The sequence below is a fragment of the Artemia sp. Qi Xiang Cuo genome, chromosome 8, assembly GCF_049724085.1.
Source record: "Artemia sp. Qi Xiang Cuo chromosome 8, ASM4972408v1, whole genome shotgun sequence".
NCBI lineage: Eukaryota > Metazoa > Arthropoda > Branchiopoda > Anostraca > Artemiidae > Artemia > Artemia sp. Qi Xiang Cuo.
In genome coordinates, this window is record NC_142801.1 from 2,582,234 (window position 1) to 2,604,401 (window position 22,168).

A 22,168-nucleotide genomic window follows, 5' to 3' on the forward strand; every position below is an offset into this window, starting at 1 on the left:
CAGGTTCAGCATGCCTAAGAGCCCTAAACTGGACAGTGCGTTCAAGCATCGCTTATCTGAGTAATCCACTAAATATTAACTTCCCCGGATGCAACCCGTAAAAGATGGCAACAAATACTAATCCGGAAACTTGTCAACTGAAACGCTATAGTCAACTAGGTGAATAACAACATTAATTACATGTATTCTACAGTAAACATAGCTTATTTAGAAACCTCTAAAGGTGTTCCAGATTTCAACAATTGCTTTTCTGCTGTCCCTGTTTATTCTCTGCACATAATTTGACATATTTTTTTTTATTTTTGAAAAGATGACATTTTTGTTTAAGCATGACGTCAGTTATCCTGCATTTTCCAGGGTTAGTAGGTGTAACTTGTCTGACAACTAATCCAGACCGATTCAAGTAGTAATCCTACTAACCTATGACGTCATGTACGTCCTGTAGAGCGCTAAGGATAAGTGGTCAGACTTGCCCGATAAGTAATCTTGGAATGCTCGAATGCACTAGGAGGTTTCAAGTCCCTAATTTGGCCCAACTACGTCCAATTTTCTATCCAGTAAAAATTCTGAGATAGCCCATTGGTTTAGAACTATAAAAAGCCTGTTTAAATAGTCTCCCAGTTTCAGAGGCCATACTGCTCCAAGGCGGCGCACTATCCTTAAACATATATATAATCTATTGAAAATAAACGGTTACTATACAAAAGGTACACACAGTATTACTAACGATTGTGCATTATTTTCTGGGGGGGGGGGGGCGGTGTAAACAACAGCTCCCTGGAAGCCATTAGCATAAATTTCTTACTTAAAGGATGTGAGCAATAAGTCAAGTCAAAAAAAAGGCAGTCAACAACATTTTCTGAATAAAAGCAGTCAAAATTTGCATATTAAATAGTAAGCATACGCTACTTAATTGCACATATATTTAGAAAAAAGAAGTTATAATAGAATTAAATCATATACGCGATTCCTATAAGCAAAGAACGCATACATTATGTATAAAAACCATGCTGTTTTTAACCCGAGTGGAAAAGAAAACTTCAGTAGATTCACTTGTCTGTAGCTTGACTTTGAAAGTCAATTAAACTGTCCAACTACAATTTAAATATTCCCTATATTGTAAAATGGCTGTTTACTCCTTCTTCTCTCCTTCTTGTGACTGAGAAGACTGTGATTGGGATTGACCTTCTCTCTCTGCAGCCATCTGCAAGTAAAAAAGTGATAACTGTATTTTTGCTAGACACGAGGAGTAATAGTAAGTAAAATCATTTTAATTAAGGGGAGGGAGGAGGAAGATTATGGTTGTAGGATTTAAAAAAAAAAGAAAACAAAAAGAAGAAAAGATCTCGACAAGAAAAAACTTATATACCACCAGAAAATGTAGAATGTGTACTTTCTTTAAGTTTTGTTCTTCTTTTTCAACAAGTCTTGTTCCTTGGTGAATTAAACTTTCGACAATGGATCCCCGGTTTAAATAAATTCCCGAGAGAAGATTTGCGTTCCTAGCCCAACAACCCCCTTCATTGTAAGTAGGGAAGCCACCTAAATAGTAAATAACTGTTTGTAGCACCCTTTTTTGTGCTATGGTATTTTTCTTGACATCAAATCTTGAAAAATCAAATGGTATCTTAGACTACAAAAAGATCGATTTTCTAATAAGATTAGCAGCATGTATAAATCTTTACGGGCTTAGTGTGTTCTTTGCAGGCGTGGAGATTTTTGCCCCCCCCCCCCTCCCTCGGATCTTGAAAAATATCTTTATTTGGCATTTTCATTTAATAATACCTTCTTTTTGGTATTTTACTTGACAAAAAAAAAAAAAAAAAAAAAAAAAAAAAAAAAAAAAAAAACTTCCCCCTGAGATTTGAACAAATACACATTGGCTCCTTCCCTTAATTTTCGTTAATTGACACCACTGTATGCAAGGAATTTTTTGCCCTTATGCCTCTCAATTCGTCTTCAGCATTGAAACGCCGTTTATCATTTAGTCTGACACATTCCCTTTCTCTATCCTAAAGGGAATCAATTTCAATTCAATTTCAGTATCTGGTAACTTTTTGGACAAAAGATGATATTAAAAATATACTAAGTCGCAACTCTGTTTGCTTAGATTTAAAAATCGTGTGAACTATAGGCCTCAGCTTAGCAAGTTTTAAATATATAGGTCCTAACTTTGAAAAAAAAAAAAATAATCAGGCTTGGCCCTCCTAGACAGCAAAGAGGTTCGGAAGTCACAAGCAGGATGCAAAATAAAACTTGAATTTATTTTCCAAGTTGAAACCGGTAATAGACACCTCTGTTCACGGAGTGCTTCAATCTTTATAGAATACAATTCTTGAAAACTTGCCTTTAGGTAGGGGGGGGGGGAAATTAAAAGTATATTTTCCATCACACCCAATATTATTCCGTTTTTATCGACTGGCCAGGAACGTACACAAGAACTTCTTTCGGAAGGGACAGAAAAAAAAAAAAAAAAAAAAAAAAAAAAAAAAAAAACAGAGTATTTTTTTTTCTTTTTTTTGTACCAAGGTTTTTTAAGCTGACTCATTTTCATTTCAAAAAGCTCAATCGTAATGAAATTATTTTTTTTATCAGCTATACCTTTTGAAATGAAGCAGTCATCCACAATAAATCACTCTATATATCAATGATACAATGACTAATACAATGGCAATACAATGACTAATCCTCGTATTTTTATCTGTGTGTAATATGTCCCAGGTTGGGGTGGGAGGATGGCGCTTGAAAGATTTAAGGGAAATGCGAACTTCCTGGGAGGGTGTAAAAAGGGAGGCTTTGAAGAGATTGAGATGGAGGAGTGTGCGTAACTGTGTTGGCCTCTGGCGGCTTGGTGCTGTAGTTATGAAATCAATTTTTCTCTATCAACCATACTTTTCAATTATCATCCTCGATCATAGTTTAATAAGAGTTTAAAATTAATCGTTTTATTAATTTCAATTTTACCTGAAAAATTTGAGCTCCTAGCTAAACACTAATGTCATATTCAAATTGAGAACATTAAATACATACTAAATCAGTACCAAAAGCTGTGGTCTTGGATGCGCAAATAAGAAGTTCCCAAAAAAAAGTCGGGACATAGAATTTCGGTGGACGGGGGCGGGGGGTGACTTGGGCCCAGCGTATGTTCTACTGATTTGCAATCTGAAAAGAACTGTAACTGCTTGCCCATTTTAGTGCTGATGGAAAAACGTAATTTATTATTAGACAAATAAATAGATCAAATTAAACAATTAAGCAATCATTTCCCAATCTCATTCGCCTCTACGTCCCATTTGATTAGGGCTTATCTGCCCTGCAGGTGGAAGGAAGGTAGGATTAAGGACAACACCAAAATATTTGGGACCGACCTAGTGCAAATACTTTCTCATCTTGTGGAAACATTAGAAATATGGAATACCAAGCTCATACAATTTGGGCCTTATCCTCTTCGAGTCCTCCTCTCACTCCTAAAATCTTTAGAAATATGGACCAATCTAAATCTTTAAAAATATGGAAAAATCTTTAAAAACATTAGAAATATGGAGCAAGCTCATACAATTTGGGCCTTATCCTCTTCGAGTCCTCCTCTCACTCCTAAAATCTTTAAAAATATGGAAAAATCTTTAAAAACATTAGAAATATGGAGCAAGCTCATACAATTTGGGCCTTATCCTCTTCGAGTCCTCCTCTCACTCCTAAAATCTTAGTCACTTTATTCGTTTTTAAAGACTCAAATTTCCCGGTGACCTTTTAATAATATTTTTGAAATGATAATTACTTATCTAGATTGGGATTCCATCAATACCAAATACGAGTCATTGAAAAAAAGAAAAAAAAAATGTTGTTTTCCCAGTCATCACGTTATTTTGTTAAGCGTTAAACAAGTTAAACGTTGAAAATCAGAGTCATGGTAATAATATTAATGTCATGGTAAACAAGACGGAAGTATTACAAGATAATGTTTCAATACACAGTATTGAAAAACGAAGTTTTCAATACAATAAGTTGTAGACAGTTTTTGTGCAAAAAAGGACGAATCAAGTTTGGCCTCTCGGCCTGCCTTGTAAAGTTGTAGTATGTTAATTCAGCAATTTAATCCAATATTACAATAATATGAAAGCAGTAATATAAGCGTGTATATAAGCAGACTACCCTGTGCTTCAGAGCTCTACAACGAATGGCTTCAACGTTTTGGCAGTAAATTAGCACTGACTCAAGACGAAACTAGTGTTTGAGCTCACCCTAGCTATGGGTACTTGGGGTTAGAATTACGTTTCACAAATGATAGAATCCATGGCTAAGGGAGCTCAAATGCCCCTTCCATTACAGTGAGCAATCAGGTTGGTCTACAGCGATATATAGGCCTAGTACTGACGCAGACTCTTATAAAATACCTTTTTATAGGCCATTTCGAAAAGCTTCAGAGATGATTGTTGAAGTGTGTTCATTGACTTCCTAATTTCCTCTGGATCTTTATCTTCTTTGTTGGCCAAAACTTCTCTGAGTTTCTCAACTTCTTCTTTCAATTTAGTGCACTGAAAAAAAGGTCAGAAAATAAGAACACGAATCTGACCATATAAGATCTTACAAAACAAAAGCGTTTATTTTAATAATTGTTTAATGCCTATGTTTATTTTAATTTTTATCCATAGGTCTACCTCTTGAAAACCGTTCTAGTTTTTATTATAATCTAGCATTAATATCGATTCCAGCAACTTGTTACACGTCAATGACACGAGGCTATTTCGAGTTATTTCCACACAGGAAGATCAGAGCGTTCTACAGAAGGACCTGGAGAAAGTTGAGGAGGACGACAAATTGGTTGATGGAAATTAATACCACGAAATCCCACCACATAAAAATAGGCCCGCCAAGAGTAAACCCAACTTTTCAGCCCTTTGGAGATACTTTAACACTTAGCCTTGAAGAAATTATAGTCGTTGATACCAAGCTAAGTTTCTTTGAACCATTATGAGGCAATCATTAGGAAAGTGTTGATGGCATTTGAAATCCTCCGTAATCCTCCGTAAGTCATTCAAGTTCCTCGATAAGGAAATGCTATTTACACTGTAAAAAGCCTAGGTAAGGCCAATCATGGAGTCTGGACATGGTGTCATCCACCTTTTTTTACGACAAAGAAATCAACTCGGTTAAACACGGACAAGACAAAATTCTGCCCCACTTTATCGCCCCTCACTTATGAAAAAAGGGCTAAGGAAGCTCCAACAACCAACTTTAACTTACCGTTTTTATCATCGTGGTGACATTATTAAAACTTACAAGATCTGCAAAGGAACCTTTTATGAAAACATTACACCCACCGACATTCTACAGTTCAGTACGGTAAGCCTACGTACCCATTAGTTTAAACTGCAAGGTAGACGCTTCTTCCAGGACACCGGAGGATGGGCCTTCTCGAACGGGATAATCAGGAAGTGAAACTGTCTGCCCTCATCAATAATAAATAGCCCAATGTAGATTTATTCAAGAAAGAAATCGATAATTTTCATGGACTTGATATGTTTCCTAGTTTTTCATTTAGTAGTAAACTGCAAGAGGCATGCGTCTGCTTTTTTCCTTTTTTGCGTTAAATCATTATTTATTAATTAGTTCCCACTTAATGGACCTGTTTCGTTTTGAATCAATAAGAATATCAACCACTACATATTAGTTTAGATGACAACACTCAAATGGTTCTAGATGGGTTAATTGAATAAATATTTTATTCTTTTGCTTTATTAACTGTTTAATGCCTATATTTGTTGGGATATTATTTTTTTTTTTCATTTTCCACCTTTTGGCGTTTAAAGAACCCTTTGGCGTTTACATTACACAGGACATAATCGTACGAAAACATTGTAAAATTGCATCAAGTGGTATACATCAGTATTGTTCCATTAATTCCAATTTTTTTTTTTTAAGAATCGCTAGAGCCATAAACGCCGAAAAAAAAAAGAGACCAAAGCTTCTATACAAATGCCGCACATAAAAAACCACGATTATGTCAATACACTTAAGATATTGCAGCGTGTATTTCGCAGAGGTACACGACTTTCCCTTGGATCGTCCTTTCTTCGCCTCTAACCCTACCTACCCCCTCCCCCCCCCCTGTCAGACTACTTTTTATTTCCTAACAATGTCTTCAGCAAGGTAGAGAAAATGAAGCAACCTAATGAATAATTCTTGGATACATTTTCAGTATGGTTAGAATTTCACTGAGGGACCGCTGGGGTGGGGACTGGTTTTGATTTTGGTTCTAGAAATAGCGATATTATTTAAAGTTTTAAAGAATCAAAATCTATGCTCTTTTCTTACTATACAATAATAGAATACCATAACCTTATCATATAAGGTTATATAACCTTATCATATAATTTTGGCTTATCATATAGCCAAATGATAGTAGCAACAACAAATTTTTTTTTTTTAGCATTTATAGAGAATACTTACTTCCTCTGCGGGTAGTTGATCCTTAAATTCCTCCATTTTACTTTCTGTGTCGTGAACAATTCCTTCAGCTTGATTGCATACCTCTACGCGGTCCCTCCTGATTTTGTCTTGAGCTGCAAATTCTTCACCTTTCTTAACCATATTCTCGATTTCATCTTTGCTTAAACCACCAGAGGACTGAATAATAACTAAGAAAAAAAAGCACTGAACAATTCTTGAATACTCATCCATGAGGTAGCTTTTTTATACCAAACTTAAGAGATTCAGAATTAAAAAAAAAATTCAAAGAATAATGTTATCAAAATACTAATCTTCCCCCAAAAAAGCTCGTCCTTTCCAATATTGCAGAGAGGGTAGGAAGGGTATGTGCCTATAAGATGCCAAAAATCTAAAAATTGCCATTAGGCCGTAGAATGATTTCTATTTTCGCCTAAAAAGAGCACTCAATCTTTAAATTGTTCCTTTTTTACGAGTCAGACAAAATTTCAGGGGAAAAGGGATCCAACCCAGTAACCCCCCCCCCCCCCTCTGCGGATATGGTCTTGCACACAAACATTCTTAGATACTGACGAAGACCATACTGCCTTTCCATCATACAAAATACGAGAAAATAATCAGGAAACTCATGAAGACAGTTAATAGAACCTAAGCGAATATTTCGGCTATATAATCAAAAGCCGTCATCAGTGCAACATAATAATAATAATAATTAGAAAAAAAATATAAAATTCATAAAAAAACAAAACAAAAAAAAACTAAAACTAAAATAACGTTTCAAATAAATTTTGGCGCCCTTACCTCACTAAAGCTGAGCCAAGGCTGGCAACAAAAAAAGGCTATAGATTCAAACTATTCGAATTGACTAAAAATTGGAACCAATCCGTATTGGAATTAGATAAAGAATTGCGCCAGGGGCAAGTACCCTCCCCCATTGAGGGCCTTAGGTAGGATGTCCAAACCTAAACTAAGAGCGACGGATGTTGTTTCTTATATGAGAATTATTTCGACAAAATCTCTTGAAGATGAATAATAGACAGAAAATGAGAAAGATAAACAATAACACAATAACAAAGAGTCACCAAAGTGTAATTGCGCCAAGTCGCCTTGCCGAAAAAGTCGCCTAAGTCGCTAGGTCAGCTCTAAACTCCTTAAGGATGAAAAAGGAAAATGTTTCAGACTTGGCCAATCACTAATCCTTCAAAAACGTAGAAGGCCAAACATGATGAACAATATATCATAAAATAGAGTAGATTTGAATTTCTCTGGTCACCAAGTACTTGAGCATGCAGAGCTGCCAAAGGTTCAAGTGGTAAAAATAGGGACCTCTCTAGGAACCATTTTGGACGCAAAACAGACCATAAAACTCAAGTTTTCAGATAGCTTTTGAAAGAAAAACCAGAGACACAACAGCAAATGACACTTGACTAAGAAACAGAATGGGACTGATCATTTGTAGACATCTCTCCATGATCAGAGGCCAAGTGATGATTAAGAAACATACCACCTGAGAATCATCATGTCATGGGAAGAGCTTTTTTCTAAACGCTTTACTTTCGAATACAAAAAATCAGATTCAAGAATATGATAAAAGAAACAAGCGTACGGTAACTAGAACACACAACCTATTTGTTTCCCCTTTTTTGCACTGCCTTCTGCTGGAACAGAGATGTGATCAGCAACTGTTTCTTTGACTCTTAACTGCTACTGGGCGGTTTCAAGAGTAGCAGCTACCTTTTTTTGTTCATCATGCATCGACAAAGTCCTATCTATAATGGCTTGCTCTAGCTGTATCTCGACCATGTCCTTCTTTTCCAATGCCTTTTTTCAGCTGGTTATGATCTTCCTTCAGCAACTCGTTTGCGGCCTGTTCCTTGGAACCAAACCCTTCTTTTTTTATTTGAGAGATTTTCCGACAGTCTCTATTATCTGTCTTTTCAAATAGGTTTCAGCGAGCTGCAGCTCTCTCAGCCGTTCTCTTGCCTCCAAATCCAGCCGCTCTTTCTCAGTTTTTTCTTTGAAGGCTTTTCGCTGCTCTAGGTACTAAGCATGGCTCTTTCTAGCGGATATGGCTAGTTTTATCAACTCTTGGGTGATCAGCAACATTTTGCGCACGTCCTCCAAATCTGCCTAAACCATCTATCACAAACAGTTTTGCATCCAAAGTTCGTTCATTCATCGGAGCTCTTTCTTCACTGAGAATTCACCCGGAAAGGGATAAACCCCACTCAATACTGGCAGACCCGTGTGTAATCGTCAAAGCATTTTTTACGACTTCAGACAAGTTTGAACATTCCCCTCCATGAATCGTGTTGTTCCCGTCAACTAGCATGTTCTTTTGCGTCGCGATGGGTAACTTCCTGGCAACATGAAACTTCAGTGAGATGCAGAATAGTAAACGCTTTTAACAACTGTAAAAATTATCCGCTGAGTATTTGCTTAAGGACATATCTTGCGGCCGCAGAATAATGCTTTTGAACACGCTGCATGAACGAGCATTTTGGAAGCTCGTCTACTGACTCGAGACAGTTAACAATATCGTCACTCAAAACTGTCTGTAGCAGTTACACAAAGTTCTTTTGAGCTTCAAATGACTGAAGCGTTAGTTTATCCCTAAGCTCTTCGGTCGCTTCGGGTTTTAAAACTCGTCCAGCCAAGGTCAAGACCAGCAGATTCAGCTCCGTATAGAGTTCATACACTAGGGGCTATTCCCGCTGAAACGTGTGAAGAGGTTCGAACTATCAACAACAAACTGACACTGCTTTGACGGTCGGTTTTTTTGATCAGCCGGATGATCTCTTTGTACGCATTTGATTTCATAAGACTAGGGTTTTTCTATACAATATAGACAACGAAGTACTCAAACAGATCTGTTATCTGTTCCTTTAGCACTGAAGTGGCAGGTCCTATTGTTCACCATCTGGTGGGTACGTGTTTCGAAAAGCGGGACTTAGGAATGCTAGTTTTCTCTTTAATCTTCCCGTAGTCTTCTTGTATACCCGGCCAACCACTAAAAAAAAACTACACTTTGATGATCAGATCGGAACAATTCTCGCCGATTCCCTGTAAAACCCTCCGAAAAGCGTTGGGTACCAAATGGATCTTGGAGGCACCAATATCAAGGAGAACTTCGTTACCTGTCAATTCACTTTTTTCACTGTCAATCAGTAGTAAAAGTTGTTTGTTCACGTTTGGACCATCGCAAATTAACGCTAGTAGTTTAGAGATAGATAACCACTCTCATCGATCGTTCTTACTATTTCTGACTTCAGTTCTTCAGCTGTTTTCAGATGTCTTTCTACCACTCGTTTCATCTTTTCAGACCAGAATCGGATTCTCATTTGAATCTCTTTCTTACTTTCTGAGTTTGTGGTTTCGTCAAACTCGACAACATAATAACTGTTGCCGACTTCATTAAAGGTCATCTTCCGGAAATGGGATCCAAGAGCTTCGTTTAAAAAATAAGCGAACTTAGCTCGCCCGAAGGAGAAGTTTTTGACCACTGTATCTCTGAACATGTTTCTGAACATTAAACTCAATCATCTTCAAGGCCCATGTAATTTCAGCAACCGCTGTTCCATCCCGCACAAGATAAGCACCTGCATGGGCACTTTTTCCGGTTTGACGCTCTCCATGGAAGGTGCTGCCGAGAGACGAAGCTGTTTCGGCGTTAGCGCTGTGGCAACATTCTTCACATGTTCAGCATTTCTGGCATGCTGCAGTAAAGCGTACGAGCCTTTATGGCAGACAAGCAATATATTGCAGATAGGACATAAGAAACAGCACTTTCCCATTCTTATTCAAACTGAAACTTCCAACCCTAAGTATTATAAAAGAAAAGAAGCTAGTAGAAAAATATATAGGCTATTACCAGAAATGCATTCAAATAAAAAGGGCGCTAGGAAGTGGTCTAATAGTTCGAGAAATGTATGTAAGCTCAAAATCATGCAAGAAACCAGGTTTTAACACCACCTCCTTCGTATTTTGTGCTTGGAGCCATTCTCTTCTTTTTTTTTCTCTGTGTGCAACAAAGTGACACCCAGAAAAGAGTTTTCTAAGTAATTACCCCAACCAAATCATGCTGCCACCTAGCCTATTGACTCCAGAGGCAAAGGGAGTTCCTCCTTTTCGTGACTAGTCTGTCTGCTTTGTCCAGAAAGTAACGCTGTGGCTTATGTAACAACAAGTTTTGTCTTTCTTAGACAAGCCAAAGCAGGTTCCAAGAATCTCAACCGAAACAACAATGCTGAAAACCGTATACTCACAGGTATTGATAGCCTTCAGGATACAGAGCTTTAAACCAAAGCAAGAAAAGGGACTTTAAGGACCTTCATAAATTTAAGGAACCATCATTCGATTTTAGGGACTTTGTGGTAGCCCTGAGCATGCAAAGTACAGGGCTAATTGCCTGCAAGGAACGTCAAAGGCCCCCAAAAAACTGGTATGGAAAACTAATAAAACCATGCCATTCTGGCTCAACTGATTTTAAAACATGTCTTTACCTAAGCAATGGACCCCTGCCTCCTTCCAAAAGTAAATCCCATCGCCCGTCTTACCTTTGCCAGTACATATCTATGTACAATCTTGTTAGGTTAACTCACTCTGAATGGAAATATTCTTGCAATATTCTAAAAGCAAAATTGACTCACTTTGTTGTTCCTTGCCAGTTCCCTTATCTCTGGCGGATACATTGACGATACCGTTAGCATCGATGTCAAATGTAACTTCAATCTGGGGAACACCTCGCGGTGCAGGGGGAATGCCAACCAATGAGAATTCACCTAGGAGCTTATTATCAACTGCCATTTCTCTCTCGCCCTGATGAACTTTAATCTGAACTTGGGTTTGACCATCAGCTGCTGTCGAGAACACCTGGAAACCATAAACAGGTTAGCTTTTGCTTGCCTTTTCCTTATTTCTCCATAGACGAGAATTTGTTACTTAATCAAATTTTTCTTAAGTGTTGGGATAAAGATTGAGCAATAGCAGTTTTTCAACAAAATTTTTTCGCAAAATAAGGACGATCCTCATATATTAACCAGTGTAGGCATCATGAATTGACTTACAAGATGCAGCCTTTACGACTGTTCTGTGACTCTTCAAATGACTGCCAGTCTAGATTTGAGACAGTTGCTATCTGAGTTCTGCAAGTTAATCGCACTCACCGGTAATAGAAGCCTAAATATACCATTTCAGTCTAGTTAGTTAGTCAAAGTCGTGTTTCTAGGGGTATAAAGTATCAGTCTAGGGGTATAACCCTATCAGTCTAGTTAATTAGTCATAGTCGTGTTTCTAGGGGTCATGCGTATAAAGTTGTTCTTTCAGAGCTGCTCATTTTTGAAAATTATTGATTGTATTGGCTTTGACAACTGAATCAGGGAGGAAATTCCAATGAGGTAAAGCTCATGGAAAGCTCCAAAAGTCTGCCCTGGATTTAATTCATAAAACTCTTCGAACATGATCATATCAAGATCACTTTGAGATTCAACTAGAGTTAACAATTCTCCTCCACCAAATTTACCTAGGTTATGATACTATCTACCACTACTTCTAACGACCTGGGCATTAAAATCCCCTAATAATACCATATTTCTACCTGGGACCCTATCCATTTCTTCTTGTAGCTGTAAGCAAAATTCTTCTGAGTCAGTAGTACCTCCGTCAGTCGGTTCTACAGGGGCCTTTACTACTATGTCTCATATCTTGCAGTTTTTAGTCATAAAATGAGTGACTAGCATTCTGAAACAGGATTCCTAAACAGAAACAACCTCAACAAGACTCGACAGCTTCCTTATTTATCATGAAACCTACTCCCCGTCTTTGCACCTCATCCTTCCTCCCTGAATAAATAAATTCCATATTACCTAATTTCATGTTGTCGAATCTACTCAAATTGTCGTATGTTTGCCAGATTGATCTAAAAAAAACATTCCTGATTCTAACTTTCAACATGTTTAATTTTTTCACTATTTTCCTTGACGATCACTACACTGGTGAATGCTGTTATCACTAAGATTGGTCCCAGGCAACAGGCCCTTCGAAAAATTGGATAAAACGTGCTTTATTGGTTTATTAACCCTCTCCCACACCTTCTTCCAATAATTAGTTCGTAAAATAAAACTAAGGAAATGGAAATTGGCCACAGGTTTCTAGTAGATCAAAAAGAATTTCCAAAATCAAACGCTTCGAAAGAGAAGAGTAGCTTTTGTCAAGCGAAAACGATCAAGAGACGTTACAGTGTTCATGCTGGCTCGCATATTTGGTCCAAGGCAAAATTCTCTGGTCTTCTTAGATAATTTCTTGAAAAAAAAATAGAAGAATCTTTTGACAACTAAAGGATTGCAAAGTTGTTTTTTTGTACCAGTGCATGTGCAGGAAGCTTTGGTTGTTTTAGACGGAATTTGGCAGGTAGGATTATGAATCTTTATAACTGATCGAAAAGAGAAGCTATCCGAATATTCGTCTATATGGAACATTCTTATTATATATATACATATTATATGTATTATATATATATATATTTTCTCGACGAGACGACGAGAAATCCGGCTACTAAAGCTAAAGTCCAGCTCAAAGAAGAGCACAACTTCTGAATATCTTACCTGTGATTTCTTAGTAGGAATTGTTGTGTTTCTCTGAATGAGTTTAGTGAAAACACCACCAAGTGTTTCAATACCTAGCGACAAGGGGGTAACATCTAGCAACAAAACATCAGTAACGTCACCAGCTAACACACCACCTTGGATAGCAGCACCAACAGCCACAGCTTCATCTGGATTGACAGCCTTACTTGGAATCTTGCCGAAAATCTCTTTGACGGTCTCCTGAACTTTGGGCATTCGAGTCATACCACCAACTAAGAGTACATCGCCAATTTCGCTTTTGGACACTTCAGCGTCACTCATGGCTTTTTGACAAGGAGCGATCGTTCTTTTGATGAGGTCACCAACCAGACTTTCAAGTTTAGCACGCGTTAGCTAAAAAAAAGAAAGAAAACAATTAAGAGCTTGACAAAATATTGAATCCAGATATTGACCACCAGTAAATTGAGAATTCAGCAATACATCAAATCATGTACAGGGAAAAAGAATTAAAAAAAAGGGTTGCCATCAAAATCTCTAACCCACTACCCCCGACCCGACAGATCCCCAAACTGGCACCAAAGAATTCAATTCAACCGAGCTTGCTTTCCTATTCCAGACAGTGAATAATATCACATGGAAGTATATATTTATATATATATAAAAAAAACATTTGATTTTACAATCCCTACCGGCGGTGCTGATCACCTTTTCATTATACTTCAGCCAGGAAGTGCAATGGGGGGTTTAGGGAAAGCCATCCTGTGCTTTCACACACCCTTACTGTTTACCTTTACCAGATTTTACCAGGTGCCCATTTAGTTAGGTCAACTTTGGCCGAGCGTACAGTCACGCCACTGACCCCCGTTCAAACCAAATAACAAGCGGCACCAGGACTCGAACCGTTGTCCTCACGGACAAAGAATCTCAAGTCTAGCACGCTAAGCAATCGGCTAGGACGACTCAATCAAGTTGCCTCCTTGCAACAGCCGAAAATCGAACCTCCGCCCTGAAAGTTCCCAGGCGCGGCTTTATCTACTATAGAGAGATAGAGGCATCCACTCAAATGCAGGAATCAGTGTTAAATTGCGTCAAGTCTGGAAAAAAGGAAATACTGGGTACCAAAGTTGTTATAGCAAGTGTGAAAATTTTAACGTCAAATCTAACAGTAACACACGAAAAAAATAAAAAAACATTCGGATTTGTTTCAATGTTTGTGTTAAAAGAAATAAGATATTTTTGGGACATTTTTACAACTGCCAAAATACCATAAGCTGAAGTACAAATTTGAAGTTTACTTCATGAATACAGAGAACACTATGGAATAATTTTGCATTCAGCCATGTTGGGATATCAAAATATATCCAAAATATATTTGCTGTAGATCAGCAAAATTTTTAAACCCTAAAAATGTCTAAAATTTTGCTGATCCGCTTTAGAAGTAAACTACAAAATAAAAGTTATGGCCCTTCTTATAGAGACCTTTTCATAACTTCAAACCACTCGATTAAATGCTCACCCCCCCCCCCCCCAGAAAGTAGACCTCATTTAATCTTGTGCTAGTAGACATAATTCAACATTCAAATACACTGAGTCAACAAAACAGGTTTTTGTAGACTAAAAGGCGTTGAATCAGTTGAGACAGTTCCAACTGATTAATATTTTATTGCTTGCAAAGTTATTTACAAAACAAAAGTAGTAGTAACAATTATTGTAATTAGTGCCGTCCCGTGCTATCAATTTTTTCAATATTACTATCAATAGACTCAATATTCTTGACTATCGCAATATTACCATGTACGATTTAAAACTCATTCAAACTAAGGGAACCCTTTAATATGATAAATACTGAAGAGACAGAAACAATATGATCTAACAATTTACTCAGAAAATTTGAAAGAGAACAGGGATACAGCACAGGCTAGTAGTTTTTGCTGATCATTTATGGTAGAAGATTTCTGACCGCAAAATTCAAAAACTTTAGGGAATAAAACTAATTTGGCTAATTTCTTCACTTAAGGAAGAACTAGACAACTTTTATATTTTACTGAGTTATATCACATATTAATACCTGTTTTTAAATCTAAATGCTGCTTTACATCATTATTTTCGTTTAAAGGCCATATTTTAGACTTACCACCCAATTTCCACGTTTTTTTGAATCGTTAGCAACAGCTGGAACAGCGGAAACAGGACTATAGTCAAAGTGCGTCCACCCTAAGGCTTAGGTTGGGGTTTTGTAATCGGAGCAAATAGTTTTATTTGTTGAAGAAATTCATGAGTTTACTATTTTAAATATAATTTTGTTATTTGACCCTTTTTTTGTAATGATTAAAATAGAGAATAAAAATACCAAAAGTTTCTATAAATGTAGAGGGTACCTCTTCCTTGACGATAATCTCTGAATACAACCTCCCACAAACCGGGTTTAACGGTAAACCTGTATCAGAGAACATAGAATAAAAGAAAATTGAAAAAAGGGAAAAGTAAACGAAATTACCTTGAGGTTCAGATGTTTAGGTCCTGATGCGTCCATTGTCAAATATGGAAGATTAATATCGGTTTGACTTGATGATGACAGCTCAATTTTTGCCTTTTCTGCTGCTTCTTTTACTCTTTGCATCGCCATTGGATCTTTCTTTACATCAATCCCTTGCTGAAAACAATGGCTTTTACTAAAACATAATGGATTCATTTCCATACTGTAACTATCTAGCCAAACAAATACACAATATCGAACAAAAATTGCTTGTTTGTACAAGGTAATGTACCAGCCATTAGTAGGTAGAAATATAAGCTTGACTTTAATTAAGCAGAGCCTAACTTATGTTTCTAAAGAATTCAAGAAGTGTGTGCCCTTGAAAAGTGCACTCACTGCAGATTCTAAAACTTACAGTTTCTCTATGAACAATACCACCCCAAACACTGCTAATATTTTTTTTAGTTTTTTGGTTAAGAGCACTGCTCAGTGCTGTTGAAGAGGCAGTCTGCCTGTAATACGTATTTTTCCGATGCTTTCAGATCATGCGCAGTAGGAATTTTTTTCAAAAAAAAAAATAATTACGATATAGAATCTACAATGCTAGGCTATATTTTATCTTGCTCTCTGAAAAGCTTCTTTTTTGAAGTTACAGAATAATAATTTATTTTCTTTAATACACACATGACCAGATGCCCAAAAGAAAGGTTGCAACTTATTCTATTTTCAGAAACGATAGAAGGTTGGCCTTGTGGAGCCGTACTCCTTAGTCGCATACTCAAGTCAAACAGTTAATGACAAATTTTCAAAAACAAATTCAAAAAATTAAATATTGCCACTTAAGGTGGCCAGGTTCCCAACTACTTAAATGTACTTCTCGTTCCTTAAGTATTTCGCGTGGATTGTGTAACTCCTATTTTCCAACTAAATAAAATGTAAGCATACACAAGAGGAAAAGCAAAAGATGCTTAGCTAGGGAGGGGCTAACAATTTTTGTTCCTTTTAATTTCAACTTTGCTTTCGTATGAAAAATTACGTTTTGATTAAATTAATTATTATTATGAATGAACTCACAGAACTGAAAATATGAAACAGAAAAGATGCTTAGCAAAACCCATAAAACTCTTTCTCTATTTTGAAAAATTAGAATTACTTAATATATGCGGAACCAATGCTAAATACAAAATGTGGGATAGAGCAACAATAGCATAGGTTCATACACGGAGAGCTCTGTTGAAGTGAAACTCCGAATTCATAGTCGAGTCTTACGCTGGGTTATTTACCTCTCAACATCTGGGATACCAGAATTCAAGTTTTTGGTCAGAAAGGACTAGAAGTAGTAATAATTTATTTTCAGAAAAACACAACCAAAATCAATCGGTAGCACTACCGAAAATATGTTTCTGACAAATCGTAAATTTAATATAAAAACAGCTATTGGCAGTTGTCTGCTATGCGTACTCAATAATTACCAGTGAGAAGAGTGCCAATTTGAGGGAGGGGGGGCTTCCCCTAGATTTTTTTTCATTGAAAAGTATCCTTTTTAGCATTTTCCATGAAAAAAATAATAAGAAATAAAAAACTGCCCGCCTCCACCTTTTGGAAAGCGAAATTTTTGACCCACCCGTACATTTTCTGGAACTGCCGTTACTGACAAGACAGTGTTAAATCAACATCTTTTTCCCTCAATAAAGTGAGAAAACCTCAAAATGGAGTTTGAGGAATGACTTTCATGATTACGATTGTGAAGTACTGTCAAACTTCAAAATGAGTAAGTAGAGTAACTAAATGAGAGGAAAAATTTAACTACTTTACGATAAATTACTGAAAACCAGAAATAAAACAAATATAATTGAGTGAAGAATAAATTATACAGAGAGAAAGAGAGAGAGAGAGAGAGAGAGAGAGAGAGGGGGGGGGGAGTGAAAGATAAAGAGGGAGACAAGAATGGGTAATTATGGTGAGATCTGGAAAAGGCCCTAGTTTCCAGTATTTAAAACTCATAATACTTCTACTGGTATCATACCAAAAAATATACTAGAAAGTATAAGGGTAAGATATGAATAAATAATTACGTCTTTCTTGAACTCGGTGCAGAGGAAGTTTACAAGAGCATTGTCAAAATCTTCGCCTCCCAAGAATGTATCACCATTGGTTGATTTGACTTCAAACACCCCCTTTTGAATTTCAAGAACCGAGATATCAAAGGTACCCCCTCCAAGATCGTAAACAGCAATGACTTTATCTTCTGTTTTGTCCATACCATAGGCCAAAGCAGCGGCTGTTGGTTCGTTGATCACTCGCAGGACATTCAACCCGGCAATCTGGCCAGCATCTTTGGTAGCCTAGAAATAAACAATCCGAAGAAAAAATTTACTAAGAAGTTTTCGATACAACTACTATGATAAGATAAGACTGAGATTTTATTAACACAACAAAGAACACGAAATTCAGCATATTATTAGATTTATAAAGATAAAGAAACACAAATATAAAACAAGGCATAACCAATTGAGAAAATAACTTTTTTTAAAATAGCGAGTTAATCTTGAATGCATAACAAAAATAGAGCAAAAAAGTTGTACAAGCGAAAATATTAAGTCAATACGTACAATTTTTTTTTTAATTGATACAAGAAGAAAGTGCTGTGCCAACTTTTGTACAATATTTTTTGTGTTACCTAATTTTGGGTTAAAAAGAAAGGAAAAGGTAAAAGGTTTAAAGTTAATAACCACGATTAAAGCTGGATTAGAAAAATAAACAATGACTATGTTGTACAGAATACCCTGGGCGTTAAGTCGTCTTTCTCTGCAACCCCTACTCACCTGAGGCCAATACAGCTGCGAACACTCCTCCTCCATCCCGATCTATTCAAAGCTTCCCTCTTAATACCTTCCCAAGAAGTTCCCATTTCTTTTTGATCCTTTTTTTACTCTTACACACCATTCGGGGGCGAACTGCTTTTCGTTTGGTGCTAGATGAATAGCTGAAAAGGGCGATCTTGATGCAACCAGTCTTGTTCTAATTCATTATTCATTGTTAAGTAATCTGTCATAATTCATTCGCAGAACGTGTTCAAACCATCTCCGCCTTTCTCTAATTATAGCCCTAGAAAGTGGGATAGAAACACATTTTTCTCGTACCTTACTGATTGATATACGGTCAGTCAAACGTTCCTCCCTTTTCCAAAGTTCCCACGTTTCCCAACAATACTTGACCAACGTCACCACTGTAGCTTCCAATTTTCTAATCTCGGTTCGCTGACTTCTCTTCCTAATCTTTGTGTCGCCATTTCACCCAAATCCACTTCAACTATTATCTGTACCAGATCAATTCTTCCTATCCTTTACAAAACTACTAGTCTATTCACCAATATCTGCGCTTAGTCAGAGATGTCTCAGAAATATATTTTTGTAACTGATTGTCTCAGATAGATTTCTCTTTTGAAGTTTTTTTGTATTAATGTGTATTTTCTCTTCTTCTTCTTTTTTTATTTCCCGTTCATTTTCTTTCATTTATTCAGTTTGTGCACAAAAATATACATGGAAACATTTTCTTGAGTTTTTTTTTTTTTTTTTTATCTTGCTTATTTATTTGCAAACAAACTTGGCTTACTGCGGCTTGTGATAGTCATTTCAAATAAAGCCTTATATTGTCTAAAAGACTTGTACAATCAGCAATAGACTTAATTCAATGAAACTATTTATTACCATTCGAAAGACATTCTAGCTAATAAATGTTGTGTTGGACAAGACTTAGAGTTGGACATTTTAATAAACGTTGTGTTGGATGCACTTTACTAAGTGTCGGAGGATCCCTAACTTAGAACAAGTATAAATTAAAATTCTATGAAATTTCAACTGGCATACAAACTATTTATTCAGCTGGACTAAAACATGTCACCACACCAACTAGCCACTAACAGACTTGACCCGAAGGTGAGGATTTTTTCATTAACCTGAGCAAATGACAGGGATATCCTAAGAGGGCAAGCATTTCTTTTTCTTTGTTATTAATGACCATATGGTTATCGTTACGACTATATTCTATATCGGAATATCGTTATTGAAAACCAAAAGCAAGACTCTTGACGGTCCAACAAATTTTTCGTGATATTATTAAAAATATACGATTAGTGTCACCTATCTCGTTTTTGTTACTTTATTTTTATTTTTTACTTAATTTTGGTTACTTTATGGTTAAGACAGTGTTAGGCTTATTGCCCACTCCCACTCCCGTAGAAAATTTCGCTACATGTCCACTTTGCATTTATACGAATCTGTCGGGTTAAACCCAAACCTCAATTGAAATTCTTGTCCAGAAGAAACAGTTGCTCTGGGCATTTAACCTTTTTCACTTCGACGCATAAACATATTTTTATGATGTCATTAGATGGTGTTTTACCATATACAAATACGAAACGGATATACCTGTAACGGATATATATTTTTTATTTTGTTACTAGCTTGATATTACGGAAGAGGCTATTTAAATTTAGTCTGTTAATGGATACTAATTATTTTTAGTGGCTATTTTCCTCAGTTTTAACTTCTCGTTTTAATCCTTTTTATGTCCCGTGATAAATATTCGGGTTTCTTAAATTGTCCAGGCCAGAAAAATCTTTTACTTCTCGTTTCTTTTGAAAGGATCTTTGCAGAATACTTCAAATATTGAAGAGTAGCATATTAAAAAAAAAGAGAAAAAAGTTAAATTGCTCTTTGTAACATTGCTTGTAGTTTAGGCAGGATCTAACTTGCAATATTAAATTAATGAAAACTGAACCAAACTATTCGAAGTCTTGGCTTTAAAGTATAATTTAACTACTTTAATGAAATTTAAATCAACCTATTATAGTTGAGGATGAGGCTCATAACCATTAATATGGGTCTCTGGAGCAAGGATATACCTAGGGAGAGGGAGTTTATCTTTTAACCCTTCCCCCGAAAAAAAAAACTCTGCGGACGTGCATGCTCTAGAGCAACTCAACAAATTAAATAAACGGAGCCTTACAAGCCTAAGCGCAGTAGTCACCGCTAGAATCACAAAAAAACAACTTATGTATTGACAATTCCCCCCAGTCACCCCTCAGCCTCCCAAAGTTCATCATGTCTGGTACCACATTAACTAAAAAACGTAAATATAAAAACAGAAGCATTACTTGTCTCTGAGAATCATTAAAGTAAGCAGGTACTGTCACTACAGCATTTTTGACAGGCGTTCCTAAATAATGCTCAGCCGTTTCCTTCATTTTTACCAGAATAAAGGCACCAATTTGTGATGGTGAATACATTTTCCCGTCAGATGACTGAACCCAAGCATCGCCATTTGAGGCACGAACAATTTTAAACGATACTGTTTTCCTGAAAATATAAATCAAGTACAACAGCTTACATCATCATACCGAAAATATTATTCAGCTTCCTTCACCTACCAGCAAACAAGCTACAGAATAGGGCCTTAAGAAACATAAAATCAAGAAAATAAGGGCTCAAGATAATTGCTTCGTCAGAATTCGTTTACGTTTCGCTTTATAGCCGCTGAAAAGCTACTACTACGGACAGTAGATACTTTATCTGGCATCTAGCCATCCAAGGTTAAGATAACGCAAAACGTCACTATTATACAAGCAATATCAATTTTATATCAAGTAAAAGAGATGGTCTAATTCTTTGCTCAGTTGATAATCAAAATAATTTGAGGTACCAATCAGTTGCGTAACTAGTGTTTGTTCCGCCCGGTACGGACTTAGAAGGCACTGCCCCATTTCTGAGTCTAGTGAATAACAACCCTCCTTCCATGCCTTAAAACGGACCATTTTAGAATCATGGGGATAACATTAACGCTACTCAACTGCATATATTGATTTTGGGAACATAATACAACAGAGTGGAACAACTATTTAGCCTACACAAACAATACAGCATAATAAATGAGCGGACTACGTCTATGTTAGTCTTGTATGAAAATAAATTAATATTGTGGATTCCAGGTTTGTGACCACTGAGTCTGGCACCGCAGTTCCAGGGACATTGTCAGCCATGGCTGCTACTAGCATCATCTTCTCTCGTAATAGTTGGAACTGGAGGTATCGATATATTGTGGAGAAGGAGGACCAATACTTGAGAAGAGTCCGTGAGATGAAAAAATACGGGTATTTTTTTAGGTTGGGTAGGGGTACTTGAATAAGTGTTTTGAATAGAGTGGGGGATTTGAAGTGTAGGTTGTCGTTAAGTATGTAATTGCGAACTGTGGTCCGGTGTTGGTAAATTTCATTTTCTTCCACTATATTTAGCTCACTAACATAAAAATCTTAAGCTGTGAGCAGTGGCGAAGGTCAACGATGGATCATGCGGCCCCGATACCGCCGTCCAACACACATAGAGCCTCAAGCCTGGAGTTCAAAACATTAATTTCAAAACGTAACAAATAAGAAAACTGTTTATTTGAAACTACAGTCATGTTCAGTTGCAAATAGTTTTAAAATTTCACTTCTCTAGCTTTTAGGCAGGCGAATTCCTTAAGAGCGACCTCGAAATCAATTTCACGGTTATTTTGTGCTCTATAGAAAGCAAAATGAGGTTCGTCAATTTAAACTGACTCAGACTTGATCGGACACAATTCTTAGCTTACTTCAACTTTGAAAACTTCTCTCGCAGCTTGC

At 36.7% G+C, this 22,168-nt stretch overlaps 1 protein-coding gene across 1 annotated transcript in view; it reads right to left on the reverse strand.

Annotated features, from left to right (window-relative positions):
• Positions 1–903: 903 nt before the first annotated feature.
• Positions 904–22,168, reverse strand: part of Hsc70-5 (Heat shock protein 70 cognate 5) — a 31,038-nt gene continuing 9,773 nt past the window's right edge. Inside the window, exons 4-11 of the mRNA XM_089093130.1 lie at positions 20,666–20,867; positions 17,583–17,852; positions 15,529–15,684; positions 13,050–13,424; positions 11,097–11,319; positions 6,451–6,638; positions 4,395–4,535; positions 904–1,204 (exon numbers count right to left, since the gene is read on the reverse strand). Coding sequence (XP_088949256.1) covers positions 1,133–1,204; positions 4,395–4,535; positions 6,451–6,638; positions 11,097–11,319; positions 13,050–13,424; positions 15,529–15,684; positions 17,583–17,852; positions 20,666–20,867 — 1,627 coding nt within the window. The 3' untranslated portion in view covers positions 904–1,132. The remainder of the gene's footprint in view (positions 1,205–4,394; positions 4,536–6,450; positions 6,639–11,096; positions 11,320–13,049; positions 13,425–15,528; positions 15,685–17,582; positions 17,853–20,665; positions 20,868–22,168) is intronic.